Here is a 23,543-nt window from a genome sequence, read left to right on the forward strand (position 1 = left end):
TTCGTGCTCTAATATAGTTATTTGAGTAAGGTCTTGGTTGTTCACTTTTGTACCCTCAGGACCTCGTATGGTAGATACTCAAAAAGACATCTGTTTACTCTCTGAGTAAACAAGCTCTATCTTATTTTCCTTTGTGGCCTCCCTGACTCTCTTTCCTATCTGCTGTAACCCACCACACACACACACACACACACACGCACACGCACGTGCGCGCGCGCACACACACACGCATCCAGAGCTGGCACCTATGTTGGTGTTTTGCATGTTTTAGGGCTTGTTTAAAGGTCATGCGTGAATGACCATACTATCTCATTTACTTGCTCTCATCTTCTCCATCCAACCCATCCCAAGGCAGCCACGACAACCTCCCAGACGCCCTCTCCGGAATCTCATTTAAGAGCAGATCAGAGAAGCCTTACCCAATGATGAAGAGGTGAGGGAACATGAACAGGAAGTAGTGGGTACTGGTGCTTCTGCATTTGCCCCTGCAAGCCCCTCTGCTCAGCTCCTACGATGTGCCAGGCAGAGTCCCAGACCACGGCAATGAACCAATGCGGCCGTGGCCCTTAACTCAGGGGCCAGAGGGGAAGTGCCTGGCCGCTGGACCGGGCAACCACAAGTCAAATTTGATCGGACATTCCCCAGCATAAAACCCTCCTTGTGGCTCCCTGGCATTCACAGATCTGCGGGCCTCTCCTTCCCCCAAGTCCTAGGCTCAGGCTATCCCCTGTTTGTGGGTCCTACTCATCCAGTTACTGCTTTCTGCCTTTCCTCATGCGGGCCTCCCCCCACCTTAAATCCAGCCCCCTGAATGCCTCCCCACTCCAGCACATATCTGTTAGATGACTCACCCAGCCCCTGTGTCCCTTCTCCCCAGAAGCCTTCCCTGATCCCCATCTCACCCCAGGCTGAATGGGGCACTTTCTCCCAAACCTATCAAATCCCGATACACGACACACATTAAATACTTGTTTATAACATCTGTTTCTATATCTGTCTTCCCCCTTAGCACCCCAACTAGACTGTGTGCCTTTAGGGCAATGACGGTGTCTCTACATCCCCAAGCCCGGCACCCTGCTTGGTACAAAGAAAGCTTAACTACATGTGTTAAATGTAAAAGATGTGTACGTGAGTGCACAAACATCCATGTGAGTGCCAAATTAGACCACTTCAACAGGGAAACAAGAGACACTCCAGGGCCAGATCCCCAATGGTGAGAAAGTGGTCCTCCCCTTGCCCGTCCTCCTTCTGCTCCTCCTACACCCAGAAACTGGAATGTATGTGTTATCAGAAGCTGGCCCTTCCCCTCGGCTCCCGCCCGCTGGACAAATGGCAGCAATGGGCAAAGGGAGCGTTATCTGGCCAGGTATCTGGGGAGATCTCCCTAGTAGGAAACCGTCTGCCTCCTCCCCTCCCCGGGGTGGAGGATGAGGGCAGGCGATCCAGAGGGAAGGCGCAGCGGGCAGGCTTGGGGCTGCCAAGGGCCCCCCGAAGGGCCCAGCCGCCTTGGCAGGAGGCCAGCCACACCCGGATGTGGTGGGTGGTGAACGGGATGGGGCGGAGAGTCCTGCCCTGGCGAGGACACTTGACTGGATGGGTCACTTTCGCGGGATTCTTGCAAATCGCACAAAACCAAGGTTCTGGCAAAGGGAGCAGAGCTCGGTTTCCCGCTGATTTCAGGAGGGGAGGGAGCTTCCGTTTGGGGGGGGGGGGTCGGAAACCCTGAAAGGGAGCGGCGATCAGAAAAGACCTTCGCCTCTGTGGCTGGCCCCCATGTCACGGACTGTCGCCCACCGCGCCCCCCGCCCCCATCCCCGGCTTCCCCTCCCCGCAGCTTCCGCTCGGTCCCGCACAGCTGCCTCTCCATCCAGCGTTCAGGCGACGCGGCCAAGAGGGGAGCTGCAGTCCAAGTCGGCCACTTTCTGCCCCGGTGCCCCCGGCGAGCGGCCTTCGCCTCCTCCCGGCCTTTGTTTCCGCATCTGTAAAATGGGGCCAAGGCCGGGGCAGAGGGCCCGCGGAGGCCCGTGCAGCCGGACTCGGCCGGATCCAGCAGTCTCCGGCGGCGCGCTCGCCCCTCCGGCGCCCCCCCCGCCCCATCCCACCCCCACCCCCACCCCCAGCCCCACCCCCACCGGCAGCCTCCCCCCGCGCCGGCCGCTAGGGGTCACTGCCTGCCTTCGCCAGGAGGAGCAGGGCGGCTGGCCCTCCGGCCCTTCCCCGGGCGGGAAGGCGGCCGAGGGGCACCTCCCGAGCCCGCGAGCCGCCGCGGCCCCCGCCGTCCGCGCCGGGGTCGCGCGTCCGCGGGGGGCGGGGAGGGGCGCGCGTCCGGGCGGGCCGCGGGGGGTGGCGGCGGCGGCGGCGGCGGCGGGGGCGCGGGCGGCGCGTCGGAGGCAGGAGGGTTAACGCTAACCCCTCCCCTCGGTCTGACATCACGGGGAGAGCGGCGGAGAGGCTGGCGCTCGGCGAGTGAGAGAAAGAGCGAGAGCGGCGAGCGCGGCGCGGCTGGGCGCCCGGGCAGCTCCACAGCGTCGCGGGGCCGGGGCCGGGGCGCGGGGCGCGGGGCGCGGGGCCGGGCAGCGCGAGCGGCGGCGGCGGCGCGGGGAGGCGGGAGGCGGGCGGGTGGGGGTGCGCGGCGCCCCGGGCTCGCCCTCCGCGCGGAGCCGCACCGCCTGAGCCGCCGACCGCGCGCCCGCCCTCCCGCCGCCTGGGCCGCGAGCCCGCCGCCCGCCGCCGCCGCCGCCGCCGCCGAGGACGGCCGGCCATGGACGCCGGCGACCTGCAGCCGAGCGGGAGGGTGTGAGCGCGCCGGGGGCCGGGGGCCGGGGGCCGGGGGCCGGGGGCCCGCGCCGCGCAGCCGGGCACCGGGCAGCCGGGCGCGCCGGGGGTGGGTCCCTCTCCCCAGCCCGGCTCTGCGTGGAAGAAGAGGGCGGGGACCGGCGCGGGGAGGAGAGCGGAGGAGGAGAAGGGGCATGACTCGAGCAACTTGCGGCGGGCATCCTCCGAGCCTCTGAGCCGCCGGCGGCCCGGGGCCCGGACTGCGGCCGCGCCGCTCGCGCCGCTCGCGCCCACCCGCCCCGCCCCGCCCCGCCCCGGCCCGGCCGACGGCTGCGGCTGACCTGGATCCTCGCAGCGCCCGCCGGCCGCCGGCGATCGGCCTCCGTCTTCCGGGCTGGCTCGTGGAGCGCGGGGAGCGCCGTCCTCGCCGCCCCGCTCGCCGGACCCCCGGCCCCCGATGGCTCGCATGGGGCTTGCGGGCGCCGCCGGACGCTGGTGGGGACTCGCTCTCGGCCTGACCGCGTTCTTCCTCCCAGGTAAGCGCGACCCGCCCCGTCCGATGCCTTCCCGGGCCGGGAGCTGGATGGCGGGCACGGCTGGGTTATCGGCGGAGAAAGGAGCCAGAAAAGTTGGGTCACGGCTTAGGTAAGGGGGCGCGGGAGGCTCGGCGGAGAAAGGATGGGAAGCCCAGCTGCCTGCCCTGCAGGGAAGCAGGCGGATGCTCGTCTCCGTGTAGCCAGAAAGCACTTTCTCCGCTCAGTTTTTCACAAAGATCATAATATGTAATCGCGTTCTATTTATTTAATAACCGGCCCTCAGCCCGGGGAGCAGTTTGGAAACCCCGCATGTTACATAAATGCAAAAGAACCACGGCAGTCGCGGTCCCGGGGTGGGAGACGACAGCCGGGGAGGGCGGGGGGGCGTCGGTCTCGGGCCGGCGGGCCGGGGCCGGGCACGGCTGGGGGGCTTCGGCGCCGGCCCCGGCCCCCTTGCCAGACGGCTTCGCGCGCTCGGGCCCCCGCCCGCCCCACGCAGCCCCACGCGGCCGCCGGGAGCCGGCTCCTGCGTCAGAGGCAGCTCCTCGCTCACCTGCGGTCGCTGTCCCGGGGGGTGAGGCCGGGCGGCGCGGGCTGCCCCCCCCCCCCGCCCCCTGCCCCGGCCCTGCGCGGGCTGCACCTCGCCTCGGAACTCCGCTCCCGGCGCGGGCCCCCCCGAGGAGGCGCCGGGGCTTGGTGCCAGCCAGGTGGCTGCGTGACCCACTTTCCCGAGGGTGCCCCGCGTGTCCTTCCTCGAGGTGCCGGCGGCCGAGGGGTTAACCCGACGCCCGACCCTGGGGTGGCCCGCGGTGGCCCATCTGACGGGTGGGGTGGGGGCGGAGGCTGGGACCGGCCCCGGCGTATTGTGCTGGGGAATGAACTGGAAAATGCGTTTAGGAGGCAAATCCGACCGAGTCCCCTCGCCTGGCTTTAACCCTTTGTGTCGGCGGGAAGCTGCCCTGCTCCCTCGGCGGCTGGTGACCGGTGGGGGTGGGGGTCCTCCAGCCCTCTGGGAAGAAACCTGAGCCGGTCTCCCGCCCGGGCTAGATGGGGCTTTTAGGGGGAGGGAGGGGGTTGGCTGGAGCACGTGGTCTGGCCTTAGGGTGGCCGAATTAGGGGCCGGAGTACAGAGAGACCAGCTCCCAGTGGGGCTAGAATATCGGATCTCCAGCGCCGCTGGCAGCCGCGGGTTGGAGATGCTTGCGATGCTGCAGACTCCGCCGGGCTAGTGTGTTACCCAGGGGCCAGCCTGGCTGCCCAGTTGTGGGGCTGGGGTGCACCCCTGGAAGGTACGAACCCGGCCCCGTTCGATTCTATACCCCTTCCGCCAGCAGCTCGCTGCCAGGGCTCCACAGATCTCACTGAGTGGCAGATGGCATCGAAAGCACTTTGTGGAAGCTGGCACAGCGGTGCCCCCACCCCTACAGCCTGTGGGGTCCTGTCCTGCTAGGTGGGGGTGAGGGGGCATACAGGGAGCACTGCCCACTTCAAGGGGCCTGACTGAGTCCCTCCCTGGCCAGGGTGGTCATGGTGACCCAGAGGTCTTCCTCGCACACTGGACCTCCTGGGAAGCCAGCGGGAGCTCAGGCCCTAGCTAGGACTCCTCTGACCACTGGGGGATTGGGCTTCTGGGAACCCTTAATTGCACAGTGTCCACACCAGGATTCTAGGAAAAAGGAGAGCTTTAGGGGAGCTCTAGTTGGTGGCACACCAGGGGTTAACCTAATTCTGGTCGGACAGAGTGGGAAGGTTTGGGGGGGAAAGAATGCACTCACCCCCATCCTCCCCTCCTTTTGTTATTCTCTTCCCCCAGTTTTGTGATACATAGTGGTTAATTCCTTTGGGGGGGGCAGGAAGCCAGCTCTGCTCCACCCCACTCAGGAAGTGGAGTCAGGGAGAGATGGCACTCTCACCTGGCTCAAGTGTAGACACTCCTGCCACCAAAAATCCAGATTGAGGAGATGGGATGCAGACCAAGAACCACAGCTCAGACAGGCACTTAATGAGCGCTCCTCGATTGACTGTCATTTTTATGGCTGGCTGGCATCAGGGGCAGCCAGAGTTCCTCGACTCACCAGGCTCCTGTACCCTGTGCCTCTTCCCCTGGTGCCCCTGGAGAGGGAGGCAGGTGGGTGAGGTGGTGCCCATATGACACTTGGATGGAGGTTGGTAGGCCCAGAAGTTGCCTGCCCGCACCCGGCTTTCCACCACCCGCCAGCTCCTGAGTGCTCACTGCTGCTCCTCTCTGGGGACTTGCCAGCCTGATGCTCTTTTCTGCGTTCTCCTGGGCCAGGTCGGGGAGCATGGACCAGTGAGCAGAGGACCTCTCTGGGGGAAGCAGGTGGGGGCAATCCCCAGTGTGTGTGATAGCCCCCTGACTAAAAAGAAAAAAAGCCTCCCAATCTGGCTATTGACGCGTAAACACAGAAGTGTGTTTTTACAACACAGATTTTACCAGGCTGGATGGTGAAGCCCCACAAGCTTCTGAGATAACAGTCTGTGGTTCCTACAGGTCACCCCAGAGGAGAGGGCCAGTGGGGCCTGGGGACCGCGCCCTAAAGAGGGCCAGGAGGAGCCCTGGGGAGGAGGCAGGGAACCTGCCTTAGAAGCAGGTGCACAGAACTGGTGTCCCACCTACACCACACCCTCCCTAATTGGCTTCCCCAAACCTTTTGTCTGGAAAGAGAACACACACCCCAGGTGTCGTGCACACCCTCAGAATACCTGTCGGGCCACAGCACACCCCTTCTCTGCAGTCTGTACAGAGCTCGCAGAAGGTGGTTTCCTTCGAAACTCGGAGTGTCAGAGCTGCTGGGCTCTTTCCCTCTCTGCATTTCTCAGACAGTGATGTGCTCAGGCTTGCTGGGCAGGACATTATGGCAGAACCAATTCTGCTGGCCTGGGGATTACAGCATGTGTGAACAGCAATCTCAGTGCCCGTTTTGGAGGCTGCGCTATGGAGAGTGTCTCAGAATCAGATTCGAGGCCTAATAGTCAGCTGGAGGGGAGAAGATATTGCAGAGCCTGGGCCCAGCAGCCCCAGCCGAGCAGCCTATAAAGCATCCCTGAGCCTGAGTATCTGTGTCTCAGGGGGCCGGGTGGCCCCTTGTTGCCCGATGCTGGCCGAGACCATCATCCGTTCCCTTCAAGCCACTTAGTTTTGCACAATGGATCCACCTCGTTGGCCACTTCCTGACCCAGGACCCAGCTGAATGCTGCCAGGATGGTCACACCAGCCAGCCGAACCCTAGTGCTGACGGCCGAGCCAGCAGGCCCGGCGCAGAGCGGTGGGGTACGGGCAGTGGGTCTGCCCCAGCCGCTGTCTATGATACTGCCATTGTTTAGCAGCTGACTAATGTTCATTGTTCGGCACAAACAGAAAACACCCAAGGGAGGTGTGAATAAACCTTCGATTTTCCTGATTGTATCTTTCCTGGTTAACCTGGTGACTTGAATGGCTCCCTACCCGGGGGAGAGACAAGAGAGGGTGCCTGTATATTCCCCTGTTTTACTGATGCTGTGTGGTGTCGTTTTGTTTGTTTTGAACTTTGAATGTTAGCCAGTGTGCCAGGCCGAAATGGACACTAGCTAGCTGTGGGACTTAGGCTATAACGTTTCTGACAGTCTGCATATTGTCTCGCCATCAGCGTCGAGTGGGTACACACGCACACACATGTGCAAGGCTTTGTGCGCTTCTGTTGGTTATCTACAGTTCCTCGTGCCCCTGCAGACCCATGGGCATGAGGGCAAGGAGGGGTTGTGCACTGGTATGTGGGGTCAGCACGGGACTGGGACCATAAATATATATCAAGTGTATATTTACATATAACTGATTTCTGACGTCTTTCCAACTAGGATTTTGTGAGTAGCTCTGAGCCTTGGTAATACCTGTGTGGATGTCAGAGTGTCCGAGAGGTGATTTTGGGAAGAGACCTAGGATTCACCCTCGGCCAGTTCCTTCCAAGATGGGCTGTTGGGTCCTTGGCGGGGGGGGGGGGGGGGGGGGCAGCCTATACACTGGTTGCTTTTCCTATTCTGTCCTTGGCTTTAGACTGGGTCTCCACACTCTCACAGGGAGATGCTCACCTGGAGAGACTTTGCTCTCTTGTCTCCCTGGCAGAGAGCATCTGGGACCTGGTGCTAACTGGGGCCTGGCTTGCCCCAAGGCTTCTCAAGATCCCTGCAAGGCTGGGAGGGGCCCCGGGAGATAGGCTTTCAGCTACTGATTTGGCATCTTTGTTTCCTGTATGAGTACCTGGGGGAAAGGCGATCTTCTAGGGGGAAAGGTGGGCACATTCCAGGCATTTAAAAAGGGACATGAGCGTGGATTTTTGGTCCCCCGTAGATAGCCCTGTAGAACCTTATGTGTGTCCGGGTCAGCAACATACATGTGCCTGGAAACACCCTGGCTTGTGCGGCAGAACTCAGGAGCCCCCTTGGTGGGAGAGGAAGAGGGAATGAGGGGCGTGGAAGAGCCCAAGACCCTGTGCCCCAGGATGGCTGGTTGTTATTTCTCCCCACAATGCCCGCCCCTCTCCATAGAGACCAGGTCTGCATAGAGACCAGGTCTGCAGAGCCAGCAGCAGATGTGCTGGCTGGGGCAAGAGGTAATTTAAGATCTGAGCAGGGATCACCTTGCAGAGGGAATGCCCTGAGTTGGAGATAACACCCTTTAGACCAGTTAACCCTTGAAGCTCTGGATTCCATTGTGCTGATTTGGGAGATGGGGAGAGAGAAGAGATGGGAAGAAGACAGGTGAAGCCTAATATCCAAACCCTGACCCATTCCACCAGGAAGGGTGAACTTAGTGCAACAGGAGACACCCAGCAAGGACACAAAGAAAGTCTTCCTGACAACAGGCTATAGGCTCCTTAGGCCAATGGATAATCCCAAGGTTTATCCTTGGGGCGAGGGGTGGGGAGGGGGGTGGGGGTCATTGGTATGTATTCTCAGTTGCTCATGGGATCTGTGCTTTTATGGTCTCTAGGGCGGGGCAGCAGCAGTGGACCCAGGCCCTAGTCAAGAGAGAATGGCAGACAGCTTGGTTCCTTTCCCTACAGCCTGGAGAGTACCCCATCTTGGCCGCCCAACAAAGTGAGACAGCAGAGCACAACCAGGTGGACTGGGTTTGACTCCCAGCTCTACAAATTGCTAGCTGAGCAGACTTGGTTAAGTTTACTTCGTAAGCCTCAGTTTTTCCCATCTGTAAAATGGGTTTCTGTTAATACAGATTTCAAAGGAGGTTGTAAAGATCAGATTGACCGTGATGTGTGAAAAGTGCTGAGCGCATTGCCAGGCGTGTGATAAATGGGCAGTGTGGTGATAGCTCCTCCTATGCTCTATGCCTTTCCTCTGAGTGATCCTGGCCCCCTCTGCCTCTGCCAACTGGGCAGTGCCACCTTTGTACTCCCTCGAGAAAGTGCCACTCAGCTGCCTGCCCGGTGCTGACCTCACTGCCCTTGGCGCCGACCAGGAGGTGCTCCATGAGCTCCTGCCTCCACCTGGAAATGGTGGAGGAGGCCGCAGCGTCCCAGGGGCTCAAGTGGCCTGGTGCGTTCCAGGCACCTGCAGGAGAATGACCCTGGTGGTCGTGTACTCTCGAGCAGCAGGTGCTGTGTGGCCTTTGTTCTGCAGCATGTCACCAGGGGCTCTCCCAGGCACCCGCCTCACTCCCTGGCTATGGCCCAGCTGGGCTCCATTGCCCATCTGGAGCTCTGGCTGTGGTAGAAGCCGGGGCTGGCAGGGAGGGCCTGGGACTCAGCCCCTGCTTCCCTTCAGAATTCCGCATTTGGGGGAAGGGTGGGCAACGGGACCCTCTCTCCAGCAGTCCACTCATCTGGCAGGATGGCACAGCCAGATCGAGAATCCCTTCTGGCGTCACCCCCTTCTTGCTGCTAGAAAACCCTCTTCCAGTTTCTCCTGCTGCAGATGGGATCCTTTTGCCACTAATAATAAAAATGTCTGTGGCACTCTTGACAGCTCATGGTTCCAGCTGATCCTCCCGGTAACCCCATGTGAATGGTATTCCTGGTCCTTTTACAGAGGAGGGAAGTGAGTCAGCTTAGTAATTTGCTGACCACCTCAAGCCAGTGTGGCCACGTCAGGTGCCAGGTCTTCTGACTCCAAATCCTGTCCATGAGAGAGATGAAACAGGCTGAGATGGACACATACAGCAGAGGTTGAGCCAGGCCATGGGATAAAATGTGTCCAGTGAAATGGTCCTTCACTTTGCCAGCTACCACCACTCTCCCCCTACAACAAGCTGGAGCTCCCTGGGGAAGCGAGGGATAAGTTGAGGATGTAGGTTGGAGGGTGGCCCAGCCAGAGCTGACCATGGAGCAGCCCAGGTTTGCACCACAGTACAGGACGCCCAGCTGTGGGAGGGAGGGGGACAGGGGGAAGGATGTCCTTCTGGAACCTAGAGCATCACCCACTGGAGATCTGGCCCGAGACATGGGCAGGGCCCTGAGGGGTGAGCACGGAGCCCCAGGGCCCAGGCAGTCACAGAGAGAGCTCGTGGACTGGACTGGGCCACAGAGGGGGAAGGGAGGCAGAGATTTGGCAGGCAGAGCTGACTCCCTCTCCTGGGCCACTCCCCACCCGGCTCTGGTCTGCACAGACCCCAATTTCATTCCCAGTTTATGAGGAGTCTCATTACCAAGCCACAGACAATAAAACCCGCCCGGCCACTCTGGCCCGGATCTCATTAGAGGACATTAGTTCCGCTGGCTGGTAGCTCCACTGGGACACAGCTGCAGGCGTGGCCCAGGAAGCTAAACAGGCCAATAGCCATGGGCACAAGAATGTCCCATTGGGAGTTTGAGTTGCATCTCTGGGCTTAAATGGAGTCCCGCCTCGAAAGTGTGCTCCCTTCCTCGAAGCTGGCTGGAAACACTCCTTCCCGCCCACTTGAACCCCCAGTTCTATCCCCTGCCTGAAGGGGAGAAGGACACAGCTCCCTCCAGGGCTCTTCATGGGAGTCCGCTTTGTTTGGCAGGAGCTGGCCAAGAAGCTCAGCGAACCAGCATTCTGGGGAAGAGGGACTTTGGGGGACAGCAGCCCTCTCTTATCCCTAGGTCTGAGAGACACATCCTAGTAGCGGAGTCTGGACTCCTCACAGCCACCCTGGCCTGAATCCTGGCCCATCTTTCTGCCTGGAAGGTGGGGGTAGTGACCTGGGGACCTCATGGTAGAAACCTTTTTCAGCCCCTAACGATGCCTTTGTGCCAGCTGACAGCCTTAGCAGGGGCTTGCTGGTCTCACATCCTGCCGAGGTGGAATAACTTGCCCACAGTCCCTGTGATGGACTGCCAAGGGCGCCATCTTGGGGCTCTTCCCACCAAAGATGGGATTATTTCTTGCTTAGCAGATTCTGGTGCCTGTTGGTTAACAGCCAGTCTCCTCTCTGCCTGCACCTTCCCCTCCTGCTTTATCTCTCTTCCCCCACCATCCTGCATACACTGGTCACCAGAATACCACCAGGGCTCAGTGGATGTCACCAGGAAAAACAAGACCAGAGCAAAGGAAAGCTCACGCCTTCTTGGACCTCAGTCTTGGGGAGGAAAGTGAGCAACAGGCCTAAATAATTGATTCTAAGGGCACACGAGCTCACTTGTGTGCTCCCATGGAAGGTCACACAGGCCAGCCCACGCTTGGCACATGAGCTAGTGTGCCCGCCAGATGAGTCAGGGGAGATGGGAGGGCCAATCTGTTTGGGCCGACGTGAGGCAGCCTTGCTTGGGAGGAAAGGGGTTGGAGACCTGCACGGACTCCTGGAGCTCCCCGGTAAGGCCCTGGTCTACAGCTGGTCTGGAGTGCACACCCCAAGAGGGATTGGCTGGGCCGCCTCTACATGCTCCATTTTCTGGGCCCTGAGCAGTGCCCCAAGCACCCCCTCCCTCAGTCCTGGTGGCTTGTGGGCAAATGCTGGCAGCTGCCAGGACAAAGGAGGTTAGAGAAGGTGCTCAGAGCCAAGCCAGCCTTGCCACCACTTGATGTGGGCCCCACCTCGGGAGGGGCTGCTTGCAACGCCCTTGCTCCTAGGACCATGGCAGCGGCCCCTGACTCGCGGCTCTCTGGCTCCCATCTGCCCACACGGCTTCTTGGATGGACGTGCCTAAAGTCCGTGTGAGAAAGACACTCACAGGCCCAGGAGCACCTGATGGCTGCCCGCTGCCTGGCTCATCTCACGGTGGTCCCCCGCATGCCAGGCCTGCCCAGCCGCACACCTGTATTTATGCCCCATGTTTTCCCATCTCAGTGCCTTTGCAAATGCCAGCATTCTCCCCCAAAGTTCTGCATACTTCCTATATCTAAATACTGGAAGTGAGGGATGTCTGGGTGGCTCGGTTGGTTGGGCATCTGCCTGGGGCTCAGGTCATGATCTCAGGGTTCTGGGATCCAGCCCTGCATTGGGCTCCCTGCTTAGCATGGGGAGCAGAGGGGTCCACTTCTCCCTCTCCCTCTGCCCCTCCCCCCCTCTCGTGCTCTCTCTTGCTCACTCTCTCTCTCTCTCTCTCTCTCAATAAATAAATCAGTCTTGGGACGCCTGGGTGGCTCAGCATTTGAGCATCTGCCTTTAGCTCAGGGCGTGATCCCAGGATCTGGGATCGAGTCCCAAATCGGGCTCCCTGCATGGAGCCTGCTTCTCCCTCTGCCTGTGTCTCTGCCTCTCTCTGTGTGTCTCTCACGAATAAATAAATAAATCTTTAAAAAAATCTAAATAAATCTAATCAATCCAATCAATCTAAATAAATAAGTACATACATACTGAGGTGAGAGCCACTTCTGCATGAAGCCTCCTGACTCACCCCCACCCCCCCAGCTGGGGATAACCTCTCCCATCTCAAAGCCCCCTCACACTTCATCCGTGCCACCCCGTGGCACTAACCACTCTTCGTCTTGCTATATGGTTATTTGGGCCTGGGATTTATCTTCTCCCTGAGACCGAGAGCTCCAGAGGGACAGGGTCTGTTACTGATGGATCTCAGTGTCCCCGGGGCCTAGTATAGGGTTAGCCACATCATGGGCTGCTAGTACATGCCAACTGAATACACGGTTGGTTGTTTGGAGAGTTGATGACAATGATAGTAATAACAAACTTTTATTGAGAGCTCTTGGGTGCCAGACACTGTTGTAAACATCTTACATGTAATAACTTATTTAATTTTCATAATAACTCTTAGTCTCCCTTTTTTTTTTATACGTGGAAAGATGAGGCCCTGCAGAGGTTAGGTAACCTGCCGGTAGTCACACGGTTAGTAAGTGGCAGAGCCAGGAAGTCGGGCCCAGTGTCCATAATCATCCCACTTAGCTAAGCAGCCTCTCTCCTGTGTGGACAGGCGATGGAGACAGACAGCTTACCAAGCGTGGATTAACATAGGACCTTGCTGGGCACCTGGGCGACTCAGTGGTTGAGCGTCAGCCTTCGGCTCAGGTCATGATCCCGGGGTCCTAGGATTGAACCCCCATGTTGGGATCCCCACAGGGAGCCTGCTTCTCCCTTTGCCTGTGTCTCTGCCTCTCTCTCTGTGTCTCTCATGAGTAAATAGATAAAATCTTAGAAAAAAATAATAAAGCATAGGACTTTGCATCCAGAATGCCCACCACCCTGCATATATCACTTATACTCCTGCTCCCTTTGATGGTGTGGGGTAACCTGGTGCACCCCTAGAGCGTGTGGGGAGTTCTTAGAGCTTATCATCAGAGTCTCAGTGGTCCTTTCCACTATATCCTTCCAGGTACTGGAAGTGCAATCATTGCACTCCTGGTGGATCCCACTGCAGTCACTGTTTCGTCTTGGGAGTATTGATGTGGCTATCTTGGCGAGAAATGTCTCGATATCATCATTCTTTCATCCCCTGAGCTTTGGGGGATCACTGGTGCCACGTGGGGGCCTCCTCCCATGGTTCACAGTGAGACTAGGGCCAGGTGTAATAGCTTCTCCCAAGAAAGCCGCCTGGAACTACCCCCAGCAGGCATTCCCAGGCTGCTCCTGGGTCCTGGGCGGGTCCAGAGCTCAGCAAGCTTGATCCTTTGCCAGGGTCCATCCTCAGCTTCTGGAAGGTTCTGGCCTCTCTTGCCCACACCCGGAGATCCCAAAAGATGGCAAGGGAGGGGCCCTTATCTGGGGAGGTGAGGAGGATATAGGGTGTTCACCTGTACTGGCTTCTTTGATCCCCTGGGATGAAAGGGCTGGTGCTTCCTCTGCCCCAGGCAGGTTCAGAACGGGGAGCTGGGGACAGAGGCGTGCCAGCCACGCAGCCACGCAGCCTCGCAGCAGGGGTAAAGAACTATCCCAGGGAAGAAGGTCGTGGGAGCAGAAAGATCAAAAACACTTTCCAGTGTTGTGGCTGAGGACTAAGTGACCTCCAGATGGCCCACATGCGGATTGTCCTCTCGACGGTGACCCAGGGCCGATGCTCCACTCAGCACACCCTGACCCTGCAGGTCACCACGCGGGCTCGGGCCTCACAAACTTGCTTAATTAGGAGGGTAACTGGGCTGCAAAACAGTCATCTGATATGTTTCGACGCCAGAGAGAAATTCCTCCTAGACCCTCTGCTGTTCTAGATTATCCATGCTCCGTTAGCTTGAATTACGGTGGAGCCTCTGCGGCCCAGACACAGGCCAAACTCTGTGATTGGTTCCTGGGGCTGGAGTCTGCCCCGCGCCCAGGAAGTGCTCGGAAGCAATAGTAGAATGGAGGACTTAAGACCCATGTGACCCCCCGTGCAAACCTAAGGAGTGCACAAAGGGTCCCCTGTCGCCTAGAGCCTACAGATGCCCACCCGCGCTCTTGGGCCAAGCCACTTTCCTGCCCCTTGGGTCAAGCACCCTGCAAGAGTTTTGAGTCAATGGCAGAAGCTTTCTGCAGTGGCTCCTGGGTAAAAATTGGAGCAGAGGCAGGGACAGGCTTCTCCCGAGTGTAAATAAGATCAGAGCAGAACAGCCACACTGCACTGGATTATTTTATTATGATTGCCCACCTCCCCCGCCCCCCGAACTGTCCTCATCTCATTGGCCTAGATAGCTACATCTCTCAGAATGATGGATGGGCCTCCTCTCCCTTCCCAGGCAGGGTGGCCAGCCCTGCTACGGAGACACCCTCCTACCCGGCCCCTTCCCAGATTTATTCCCTGTGTTTATGGTGCCCAGAGAGTAATCAGTGTCCTGGGCCGGCTGAGCACTCTGATTATCTCCGCTCGATTGATGGATGGGCCTTTGGGGAACTTAAGCGACAGTCCTTGCTCCCTGTGCCTGCTCCTGAACACCCAGCACCCTCTCCAATCTGAATCACCTGCCAGGAGTCAGATGATGGGCCTTCCTGTCTGTACTGGGGTGGGGGTGGGGGACGGGGAGGAGGGAGCCTGCAGCATCCCTAGCACCCACCTCTTGGCACTGCGGCAGTGGTGGTGGCAGTAACTGGGAAGAGTCTCTGTGGCTCCCCCTTCCCTCCAAGGAGCCTGGAACAGGGGCTGACAGGCAGTTTGCCTGGGAACCAGCACCCCCTGCTCTGCCCAGAAGCACCCTGCCCGGGAAATGGCTCGATTCCCCTCTCCCATCCTCACTCCATCACTCCTACCCCCTCTGCACTTGTGTACACAGCTCAAGCCGTAATGATCATTTGTGCTGCTTTATGTGTTTCTTTACAAGTGTTTTTATGTCCTCTGTGTGTGTATGAGAGAGGTTTATGGTTTGTGCGTGTGTGTGTGTGTGCGTGCGCACGAGAGAGAGAGAGAGAGAGAGAGAGAGAGAGAGAACATGAGGTCACGTGCTGTGTGTGTGTGTGTGCAAGAGGTGCTGTGCTGTGTGTGTGTGTGTGTGTGTGTGTGTCTGCTCCTGATTAGACTCTGATTGCCATCTTTTCCCCCACGGAGGTGGGGGGCCCTCACCCAGTTGGGAGAGGCGGGAGTGGCAGAGGCTGGGTACTGGGGGGGGGGCGGGGGGAGGGAAGAGGCAGGCAATCAAAGATGATGACTGTCCATGGCAGGGTCTACACTGCCCCCCAGCCGCCAGTTACAGAATGCAGAAGGTCAATCTTAGATAATTGTTTTGTCTATAGGATCACAAACAACTGGCTTGACTATTTTTTTCCCGGCAAATTGAATGCACTGTTTGTTTTGAAGCCAAGTGGTCTCTGTCTCTTATTACTTACGTGGGCCCATGTGTATGTCTGTGTCTCGTCTTCTCTGAACTTTGGTTCCTTCCACTGGAAGGCGGGCACGTGATCATGAGAGGTTTAGAAGAGGTAAATGGTGCGTGTGTGTGATGAGCACAGTGCCTGATACGGAGGGAGTCTTCACACCACTTGGTTATTATCAGCAGCTGTTGGCCCAGGGAGCCGACATCTAGAGGAGGGTCCGTTCCCTGGGGCTGGGCGTCCCTCAGCTGAGGTCCTGTCACCTCTCAACTTGGACAGGGTGCATCACCCACTTACACCCCTGGGCTCCTGGAAAATCATCTCCACCTCCAGATGGTCACCAGAAGATGCCCAGTGGCTCTTTGGAGCCGTCCCATGCTCCCTTTTTAAAGAGTAGCTGGAAGCGAGAGTTCTATGCCCTCAACCAAAGAACCCCATGTGTAGGCTTCTGGGTGCCAGCACTTGTGGGAATCCCACTGCCCTGGGTGTGTTAGGGCAGGAGGGGTAGACGGGCTCCTTCCTGCACTCACTCACCAGTGTGGGCCCCGCACTGAGCAGGGAGCAGGGGCTGAGCAGTGAACATAACTTCCCTGGCCTCCTGGAGCTTCCAGTCCGATGTGGGATGTTATCTGTCCTCCAGCCTCACACACAGTAGGTGACAGCTGAGGGTGCCATCTCTAAATGCCCGCAGGACAACAGCCTGGCTAGGAGATGTCGAGAGGAGCTGGGGCCCTTGTAGGCTTGTGCCCAAGTAAACCTGTCACTTCCTAAGGCTTCCCTGCTTGGCTCTGGAGGAGCAGGTGTGACAGGGCCGGGACTGCATTCTCCTACACCCTTAAAGGCAGGCTAAGCTTCTGAGCCCATCTGTTCCCCTCCCATCCCCTGGTTTGGGAAGAGCCTCCCAGCTGGGCTGTCATCCCCAGGCAGGGGATGGCAGCAGAGCAAATAATGTAACACCCATTCACTTAAAACCCCTCAACCGCATCCCTACCGGTTGGTTGAACATCCAGCTTCAGCATGAGTACCTCCAGTGACGGGGAACTCACCACCCTACATGGAAGCCCCCACAGCTCTGACTGCCCCAGATTCTTCCTTGCACGGAGCTGAAATCCGCATGCCTGGAGCTTCCACCCGCTAATCGTGTTTCTGTCTCCTTGGGATCGTGTGGAGCGCATCTGACCTTGCACATGATGTCTCCTCGGCGCTTAAAGAGGGTCTCCAGCTCTCACTCTTCTCTCCCTTGAGTGCTTTTGACCAAGTCTGACCCACATTGGCCATCTTGGGTGCTCTCCATGGAACCAGGTTGTCTAGATCCCTAGTAGCTGAGGGGGGCCCCAAATGACCCAGGTTTTTTGGTCTAGGGTTCCCCAGCCACTACATCCATCCAGGGATCCGGGAAGGGGCAGAGCGGGCTGGCCGCCTTCATGCTTCCCTACCTCCAACTCACCCCTTCCGAACCCTGTTTTCCTTTGGATTAACAATAAATTGCAGTGAAAGATCCGCTTATCTCCAGTGGGAATTAAGGAATTAAGTTGGTGATGGGGAGAGAAGGGCCTGAGAAAGGGAGCATATTGCACAGATTCAGGGCATAGAGAGGACAGTTGGGGGAAGGGGGCAGCGGGGAGGGGTGGAGGAGCAGGACCCTCTCTCTGCCTGCAGTCTCTTAACTCTAGAGACTGTGGGAGCAGCCCCTCATTCTTCCAGCAGCCTGTGCTCTGATGGGGACGGGTGGAGACCAGTTGGAATGGGTGGGGGGCCCCGTGGGAGGTAGTGCACCGCAGGGACACCCACGTGGCGTGATCTCCTGGCAGCCTCTCCGATCGCCGATTAGTGCTTTGTGACACGGGGCAGTGGCTCCGTGCATGTCGTGGCACTAGGAGGGCAAGCCAGGGCATGTGGCAGGGTGAGGCACCCCGCTGTCAGCCATGTGCTGTCGTCCACCACCCTGCAGGCAGCTCATCACTCCATCCAGACACTGAAATGACCCTGGGGCAGACCCCGGTGACCCACTCTGCTGCTCTGATACTCAGCCACAGATTCCGTGGCCAGTGCTTAAAGGACTCTTTTGCCCCTGGAGAGTCTGGGCTTCTCCTTATCCTAAAGGTAACCCAGAAGCCTCTTTCCTGATCCCCAACATGCCTCTGCCCTATTCAGCCCAGCACCCCTGCCCTGAGCCCAGGAGGCTCAGCTTGGAGCCCCTTCCCCCACGCCCCCCAGGCTTGCGGCTCCTAGCCACCCTCCAGCCATCAGACCCCTCCCGCCATCAGACCCCTCCCTTCCATTTCTCTGCTCCTCTGGCCTCCCCTTGCCAAATCCTGAGGCTGAACAGGGAGACAGATAAGGCCCAGTGCTACCCTCCAGAGGGTGGGGTGGGGGTTGGGGTTGGAAATGAGGAGATGGATCCCAAGGACGGAGGAGGCTGCCTTTGGGTTGTCCAGACCCAGCCCAAAGTTAGTTTCAATCACTGTCATCCCAGTGTCTCCCTGACCCCTTCCTGAGGTGGGGAGTAGGGTTGATGTTCAGGAGCAGCAGCCACCAGGGAGGGCACTGGAAGATAAAGAGCAAGGCCAGGCTGGAGATAGTTTCTGGGGGAGGGGGAGGTGCAGGGAGGCCTAGGGACGCTGGGGATTCGACCCTGGCGGATGGGTGAAGCCAGAAATGGGGTCCTCAAGTCCAAGAGTCTAGCTGGTTAATAATTAGTAGCTCTGGTTAATCATTGGCGGTTTTCCCCAATTTCAGCTCCCTCACCCCCCACCTCCACCCCTGCCCTGGGCCGCCCCCTCCCCCAGCTGGTTTCTGGTCTCCAGAGCCAGGGTGGTATTTAATCTTCAAGAGAGATTAGTGGCCTGCTTTAGCTGGCCTCCCCCCACCCCACTCCCGCCCCACAGGCTCTTTGGATGCCCCTGGATATTTCCTGCTCAAGAGCAGGCCCTGCGACCACCCCAGAAGGCATCCCCAGCTGCTCTCCTTGGCAATGCCACTGACCCCTGTTGACTCACTTGGCTGACCTTGCTGCTGGCCAGGTAGGGTGACCCTGCAGGTAATGCTTCCCTAATCTGTTAGGTGGGGTCAGTTAGTCAACAGATGTTTATCTGCATCTGTACTTTAGCTGCCAGGTACTTTATTGTGTTGAGAAAAAGTACTTTAAGCAGCTCAAACTAAGGCTAAAGGCTTTATTCAAAGGCAAATGTGCCTCAGGGGGCACTTGCAGACCAGGTAACTCCCCCAGCAGGAACAGGGTTGGAGAGTCAGGGTGAGGAGCAGATGAGGCCATGTGTCCTTGAGTTTGGGCTTTGGGGTGACATTTTCATCCCTGACTGCTAGGAAACTTGCTCTTGTGTTGTGCAAGCTTCCATGCCTCTCCCTCAGGATCCCTGATGCTGTCCTACCCTGATGGCTACCAGAACAGTTCCTTCTAGACTTGTTTTTAGAAGTCGTGTGGTCAGGAAATAGGGAGATGGGAAAGGAGGCAGGGTCAAAGCCAGGGAAACGGGGAGCCTCTTGTGCCTGTTTTAATTCTTTGCACGAGCTGGCAGTGAGGCACTGTCCCCAAAACAGGTCCTCCCTGCTCTTTGGACTGATGCACAGAGTGGTCCAGAGAACGTTCTGGGCGATTCAAGTGTTCACAGGGCTGTGAAGGGGCCAGCAAGGCCCTAACCTAGGAGAGGCTTCCCTGGAAGTGACCTTGAGGCTGAGACCTGGAGTTGGAGCAGAAGTGGCTGCCGTGGCAGAGGGTGACCAGGGCAGCCTGAGGGTGGCCACACATGGGCACCCATGGAGGACGATGGCATCTTCTAGATTGTCTCCTGGATGGGGAATGGGACCCCTTGGCCATGGAGGGGCCTGGGAAGGCCACATGGAGGGTTTTGAACTTAAGGAACAACCCCCCCAATCTGTTCCATCCAAATTCAGCCTCGCCTGCACCCCAGGCTGTCTTTTCTGGGCCTTCCTGCTTCATGCCCTGTGTGCAGCCCAAAGCCACCCTCGCCCCCCCCCAACCCCCCAGGGCAGCCCTCGCTGGGCTCAGAACCCCAATTCTGCTGTTCTCTGGAGCTGGGACTCCTTCTCCTTCATCCTCTGTACCTGGCTTGTCAATTTTTTAGTGGTTCCATATCTGTGGGACCCCTCCGCATCCCACTACCATCACCCTCTGAGCCACCCTGGGGGCCTCTCCCCATTCCTGCGTAGCCTGTACGCCACTGTCAGAGCAAGAGGTTTGAGCGTGTCATACACCTGCTCTGTCTGAAGCTCTCGCAGGGTCCGGAGTGCTGCTCACTTAAGTGCAGACACCATGCTCTGTGCCAGGGCTTCTCAACCCCAGCCAGCACTATTGACGTTTGGGGCCAGATCATTCTTTTTCATGTGGGGCTAGCTTGTGCACTGGAGGGTGTTTGGCCTCTACCCAGTAGATGCCAGCAGCATCCTCCCCCACCCCCACCACGTGATAATAAAAAATGTCCTTAGACATTGTTGAATGTCCCCTGCCTGGGAGGCAGAGTTACCCCCAGTTGAGAACCACTGGACTAGGGTCTCACTGTAGCCAGAACCTACTGTGTTGTCTAGTACTTTCTTTCTCTCCTCCCCTCACCCCAGACACAGCTCATTGAAGGAGAGGACTCAGCCTTAGGATCTCTGCAGGCTCTAGCTCAGTACCTTGTACACAGTAGGTGCTCCATAAGTGCACAGTAAGCTGATGGGAGCTGGCCGGCTTCCCTCCTTCTCAGCCCCTCATAAGCTATGAGGTTTCTTCTTCTGCACACCTCTCTGTTTTCCTGGCACCTTGTGTAACTGCCGTAGCCAAGATGTGCAAACTTGTGACGCTTCCCTTTCTCCCAACACCTCCCATATCCACCTCATGTTGTTTGCAGCAAACAAAAGCATCTTTTCTTCTGTAGTTCACGTTTACTTACTAAGTATCTCCTATGCATCGAGCTCTAGGGACCAGGGGGGCTCTGTGGCTGTGCGTGTGAAGTTGTGCCTGGGTGTGTGGTTTCCACAGGCAGGTGTGTGCTGACACGTCTGTGTGTGTAGCATCCGGACCCCACTCACGCTGGGCTTGTGCCCTCCGCACGCTGTTTCTCACCTTTCCTCCCACCCGGCCTTTGTTCCTGCTCTCCCTCCCGGCCTGGCAAGCTTCGTCTCATCCTTCAAGACCCTTCCTTCTCTAATCCCCCGCCCCAAATTCATCATTTCCTCCCCAGTATTGTCACGGCACTCGTGAGCCTTCCTGCCGTAGCACAGTGATCGTGTTATTAGTTAATGTATCCTGTGTGTCCTTGAGCCTGGGACTGTATTGTGCATGCGTCTGTGTGTGTGTGTGTGTGTGTGTGTGTGTGTGTGTGTGTGTGTGTTTATAATTCCCATTTTCTTAATACATGTTTATTAAATAAATTGAAATAAATTGCCTATTTTGTCTTTCAAAGCATTTTCTTTGCTTTGTTCTAAGAGTGTGCCTCTGATTAATGGCTTTGCCTAACCTTTCTGCACGTGCCCTCATGTGTTTCTGTGCCAGCAGATGGGCACGTACGTACACGTGTGTACACACAAACGGCACTGTTGGGTCGCACATGTGTAGTCGTGTGAACATGAATGCATGCGTGTGTCTCTGTTGAGGTATCTCTGTAGATTTAAGTGTGTCCCCAGTACTGCCCTCCAAGGTGGCATTCCCTCAACCTGCAGCCTTCCACTTTCCACCTTGAGAAGGGGTAAGGAAAGAGGGGACTGGGTGGTGACGCTCCTCTGCAGAGCTCTCCACCCACCTCCCAGAATGTCCTTCTGACCCCGGCCGCTGGGCTGCCCAGGGTGGTTAGGCTGGGTTTGGGGACAGAGCCCTCAGTGGCCTAGTCACATCACAACCCCTTCTCGATCCATCTCTGCCCTGTTTAATTGGAATTTGGCTAGTGGAGACCATCTGTTCTATTCTGCTTGTTTCCATGACAACCAAGTGGCTTGAGACTGAGGTTTGTGGTGAGAGAAGTGGCCTGGGGGATGCTGGGAAAAATCAGTGAGGTCCTCCCCCTCAAACCTGCACTGCCTCGCCTTCTCCTCTCTGCCCTGCCCTGGTCCCCAAGCCCAGAGGAAGAATAAAGTTGCCCACTGGGGAGTTGGGAGCCCCGGCATCACCCTGCTGTCCCAGCCCTGCCATCCCAGGCTGCTCTGGGCTTCCACCCACTTCCATTCAGAAGCACTTGTGCCCGCGTAGACCTGGGGAGCTGGCCCTACCCTCTGCCCTCCCCGGGACCGGAAGGGAACTCTGAGGACGTCAGAGGCTGCAGTGTTTGCCTATACTTTCAAGCCTCAGCACCCCTGCCTCCAAGCCTCTTCCTCACCCCATCCGGGCATTTCAAAATCTTGAACCAAGGACCCCCCCCCCCCCCACACACACACACACACACGCACACACCACTGTACAAGCCTCGGAAATTTCAACCCACTTGTGATCGCCGGTGCACTGCCCCCCCATGCCAGTATCCAGGGAATCTCCGTCCCCAGACCTTCCAGGTGACAGGGCTTTGAGAATGGGGTCCTTGGGAATGCATGCTCCCTCACAGCCCTGCTGTGGATGCTCAGGACCCCACACAGAGGACTCTCCCTCCATCCCTGGTGCACAGAGTGGGCCCCCAGCACATGCCTAGTACCTAAAAGAGCTGGGAACCCAGCAGAGAAACTGTGGCAGCCCTGCAGCCGGACAGTCCCTGGGTGCCCAGGAGCTCAGACAGGCCCTCACACACTGGGATGTAAGCAAGCCTCCTCCTCTCCTATTTCTGGACACTTCTGTTTTCATGGTGTTATTTTCTGCCCTAATTTCCCCGTCTATGGCAAAGCCTCTTCCCTGCCTGCTCTATTATCAGGGGACCTGCCTGTCTTCAGAAATAAGTGGCGTGCCTTGTCAGGTGACCTGTCTGCCGCTTAGGTCCCAGGCCTAAGATGCCAGCCACGCCCCTTGCCCCTTGTGGGGGGGTGGGGAGCCTGCTCCAGGTGAGAAGGTGGTCCCAGGCTCTCTCCCATGACCTCCAGCCCCGCAGAATCCATCCTGAGCAAGGCAAGGAGGAAGATGAGAGGCTGGGGCCATAGGTCATTACTTCGAGCAGCTGTGCTGAGGAGGGTCCCCCCACCTCTGGGGGTGCTGCAGCCTTGGAGAGGTCCCTCCGTGGCCAGCCCGCCTCATCAGGGCAGGGGTGGGCTCCGGCTCACCACCATCCATCCTTCTCCATGGGCCTCAAGATAGAATGCACCCACCATAAAAGTCACCCTTTTAAAGTATATAGTGCAGTGGGGTTTAGTATGTTCACAGAGTTGGGTGACCATCACCACTTGCTGACAGAGAACATTCTCCTCACCCCAAAGAGAAATGCTGCATGCATTTACAGCCACTCCCATTCCTCTCTCCACCCCACCCCCACCCCAGCCCCTGGCAACCACTAATCTACTTCTGCGTCTCTGGATTTGCCTGTTCTGGACATTTCATATCAATGGAATCACACCATGTGGCCTTTCTGTGGCTGGCGCCATGCTCTGTGTCACCACCCTGCTTAAATAAAGAATGTCGGTGGCTCCCAGGCGCTACAGGGGGACATGCAGTCCCTTGTCTCAGGCAGAGCTATTTTTAAACTGGTGCACATCTCCCTTGCCATTCACCTCTGCACCAATAGGCAACGCTTCGTGGCCCTCCGGCTTTTTTTTTTTTTAAGATTTTATTTATTTATTCATGAGAGACACAGAAAGAGAGAGGCAGAGACACAGGCAGAGGGAGAAGCAGAAGCAGGCTCCCTGTGGGGAGCCTGATGTGGGACTTGATCCCAGGACCCCAAGATCACACCCTGAGCCAAAGGCAGGTGCTCAACCACTGAGCCACCCAGATGCCCCAGGCCCTTGAGCTTTAAGAGACACTTTTCTCTTGTTGCCTCTTCTCTCTTGAGGGACTCTTGCTTATCCTGTAAGACCCAGCTAAAAATCCCACTCTTCTCTGATCCCACCATCACTCTCAGGACCACTTCTCCTTTTGGACTCCCGCCACTTTGGGTTCATACTTTTAAAAACAAACGAAACACCAAACTTAACTCGGTAATTATTTGTTTTCATGTCTGAGT

At 57.8% G+C, this 23,543-nt stretch overlaps 1 protein-coding gene across 1 annotated transcript in view; it reads left to right on the forward strand.

Annotated features, from left to right (window-relative positions):
• The first annotated feature begins 3,175 nt into the window (after positions 1–3,175).
• The window catches only part of NECTIN1 (nectin cell adhesion molecule 1), a 64,268-nt gene continuing 43,900 nt past the window's right edge, over positions 3,176–23,543 (forward strand). The window contains exon 1 of the mRNA XM_025465234.3: positions 3,176–3,311. Within this exon, the coding sequence (XP_025321019.1) occupies positions 3,233–3,311 (79 nt within the window). The 5' untranslated portion in view covers positions 3,176–3,232. The remainder of the gene's footprint in view (positions 3,312–23,543) is intronic.

This window comes from Canis lupus, chromosome 5 (genome assembly GCF_003254725.2).
Source record: "Canis lupus dingo isolate Sandy chromosome 5, ASM325472v2, whole genome shotgun sequence".
Lineage (NCBI taxonomy): Eukaryota > Metazoa > Chordata > Mammalia > Carnivora > Canidae > Canis > Canis lupus.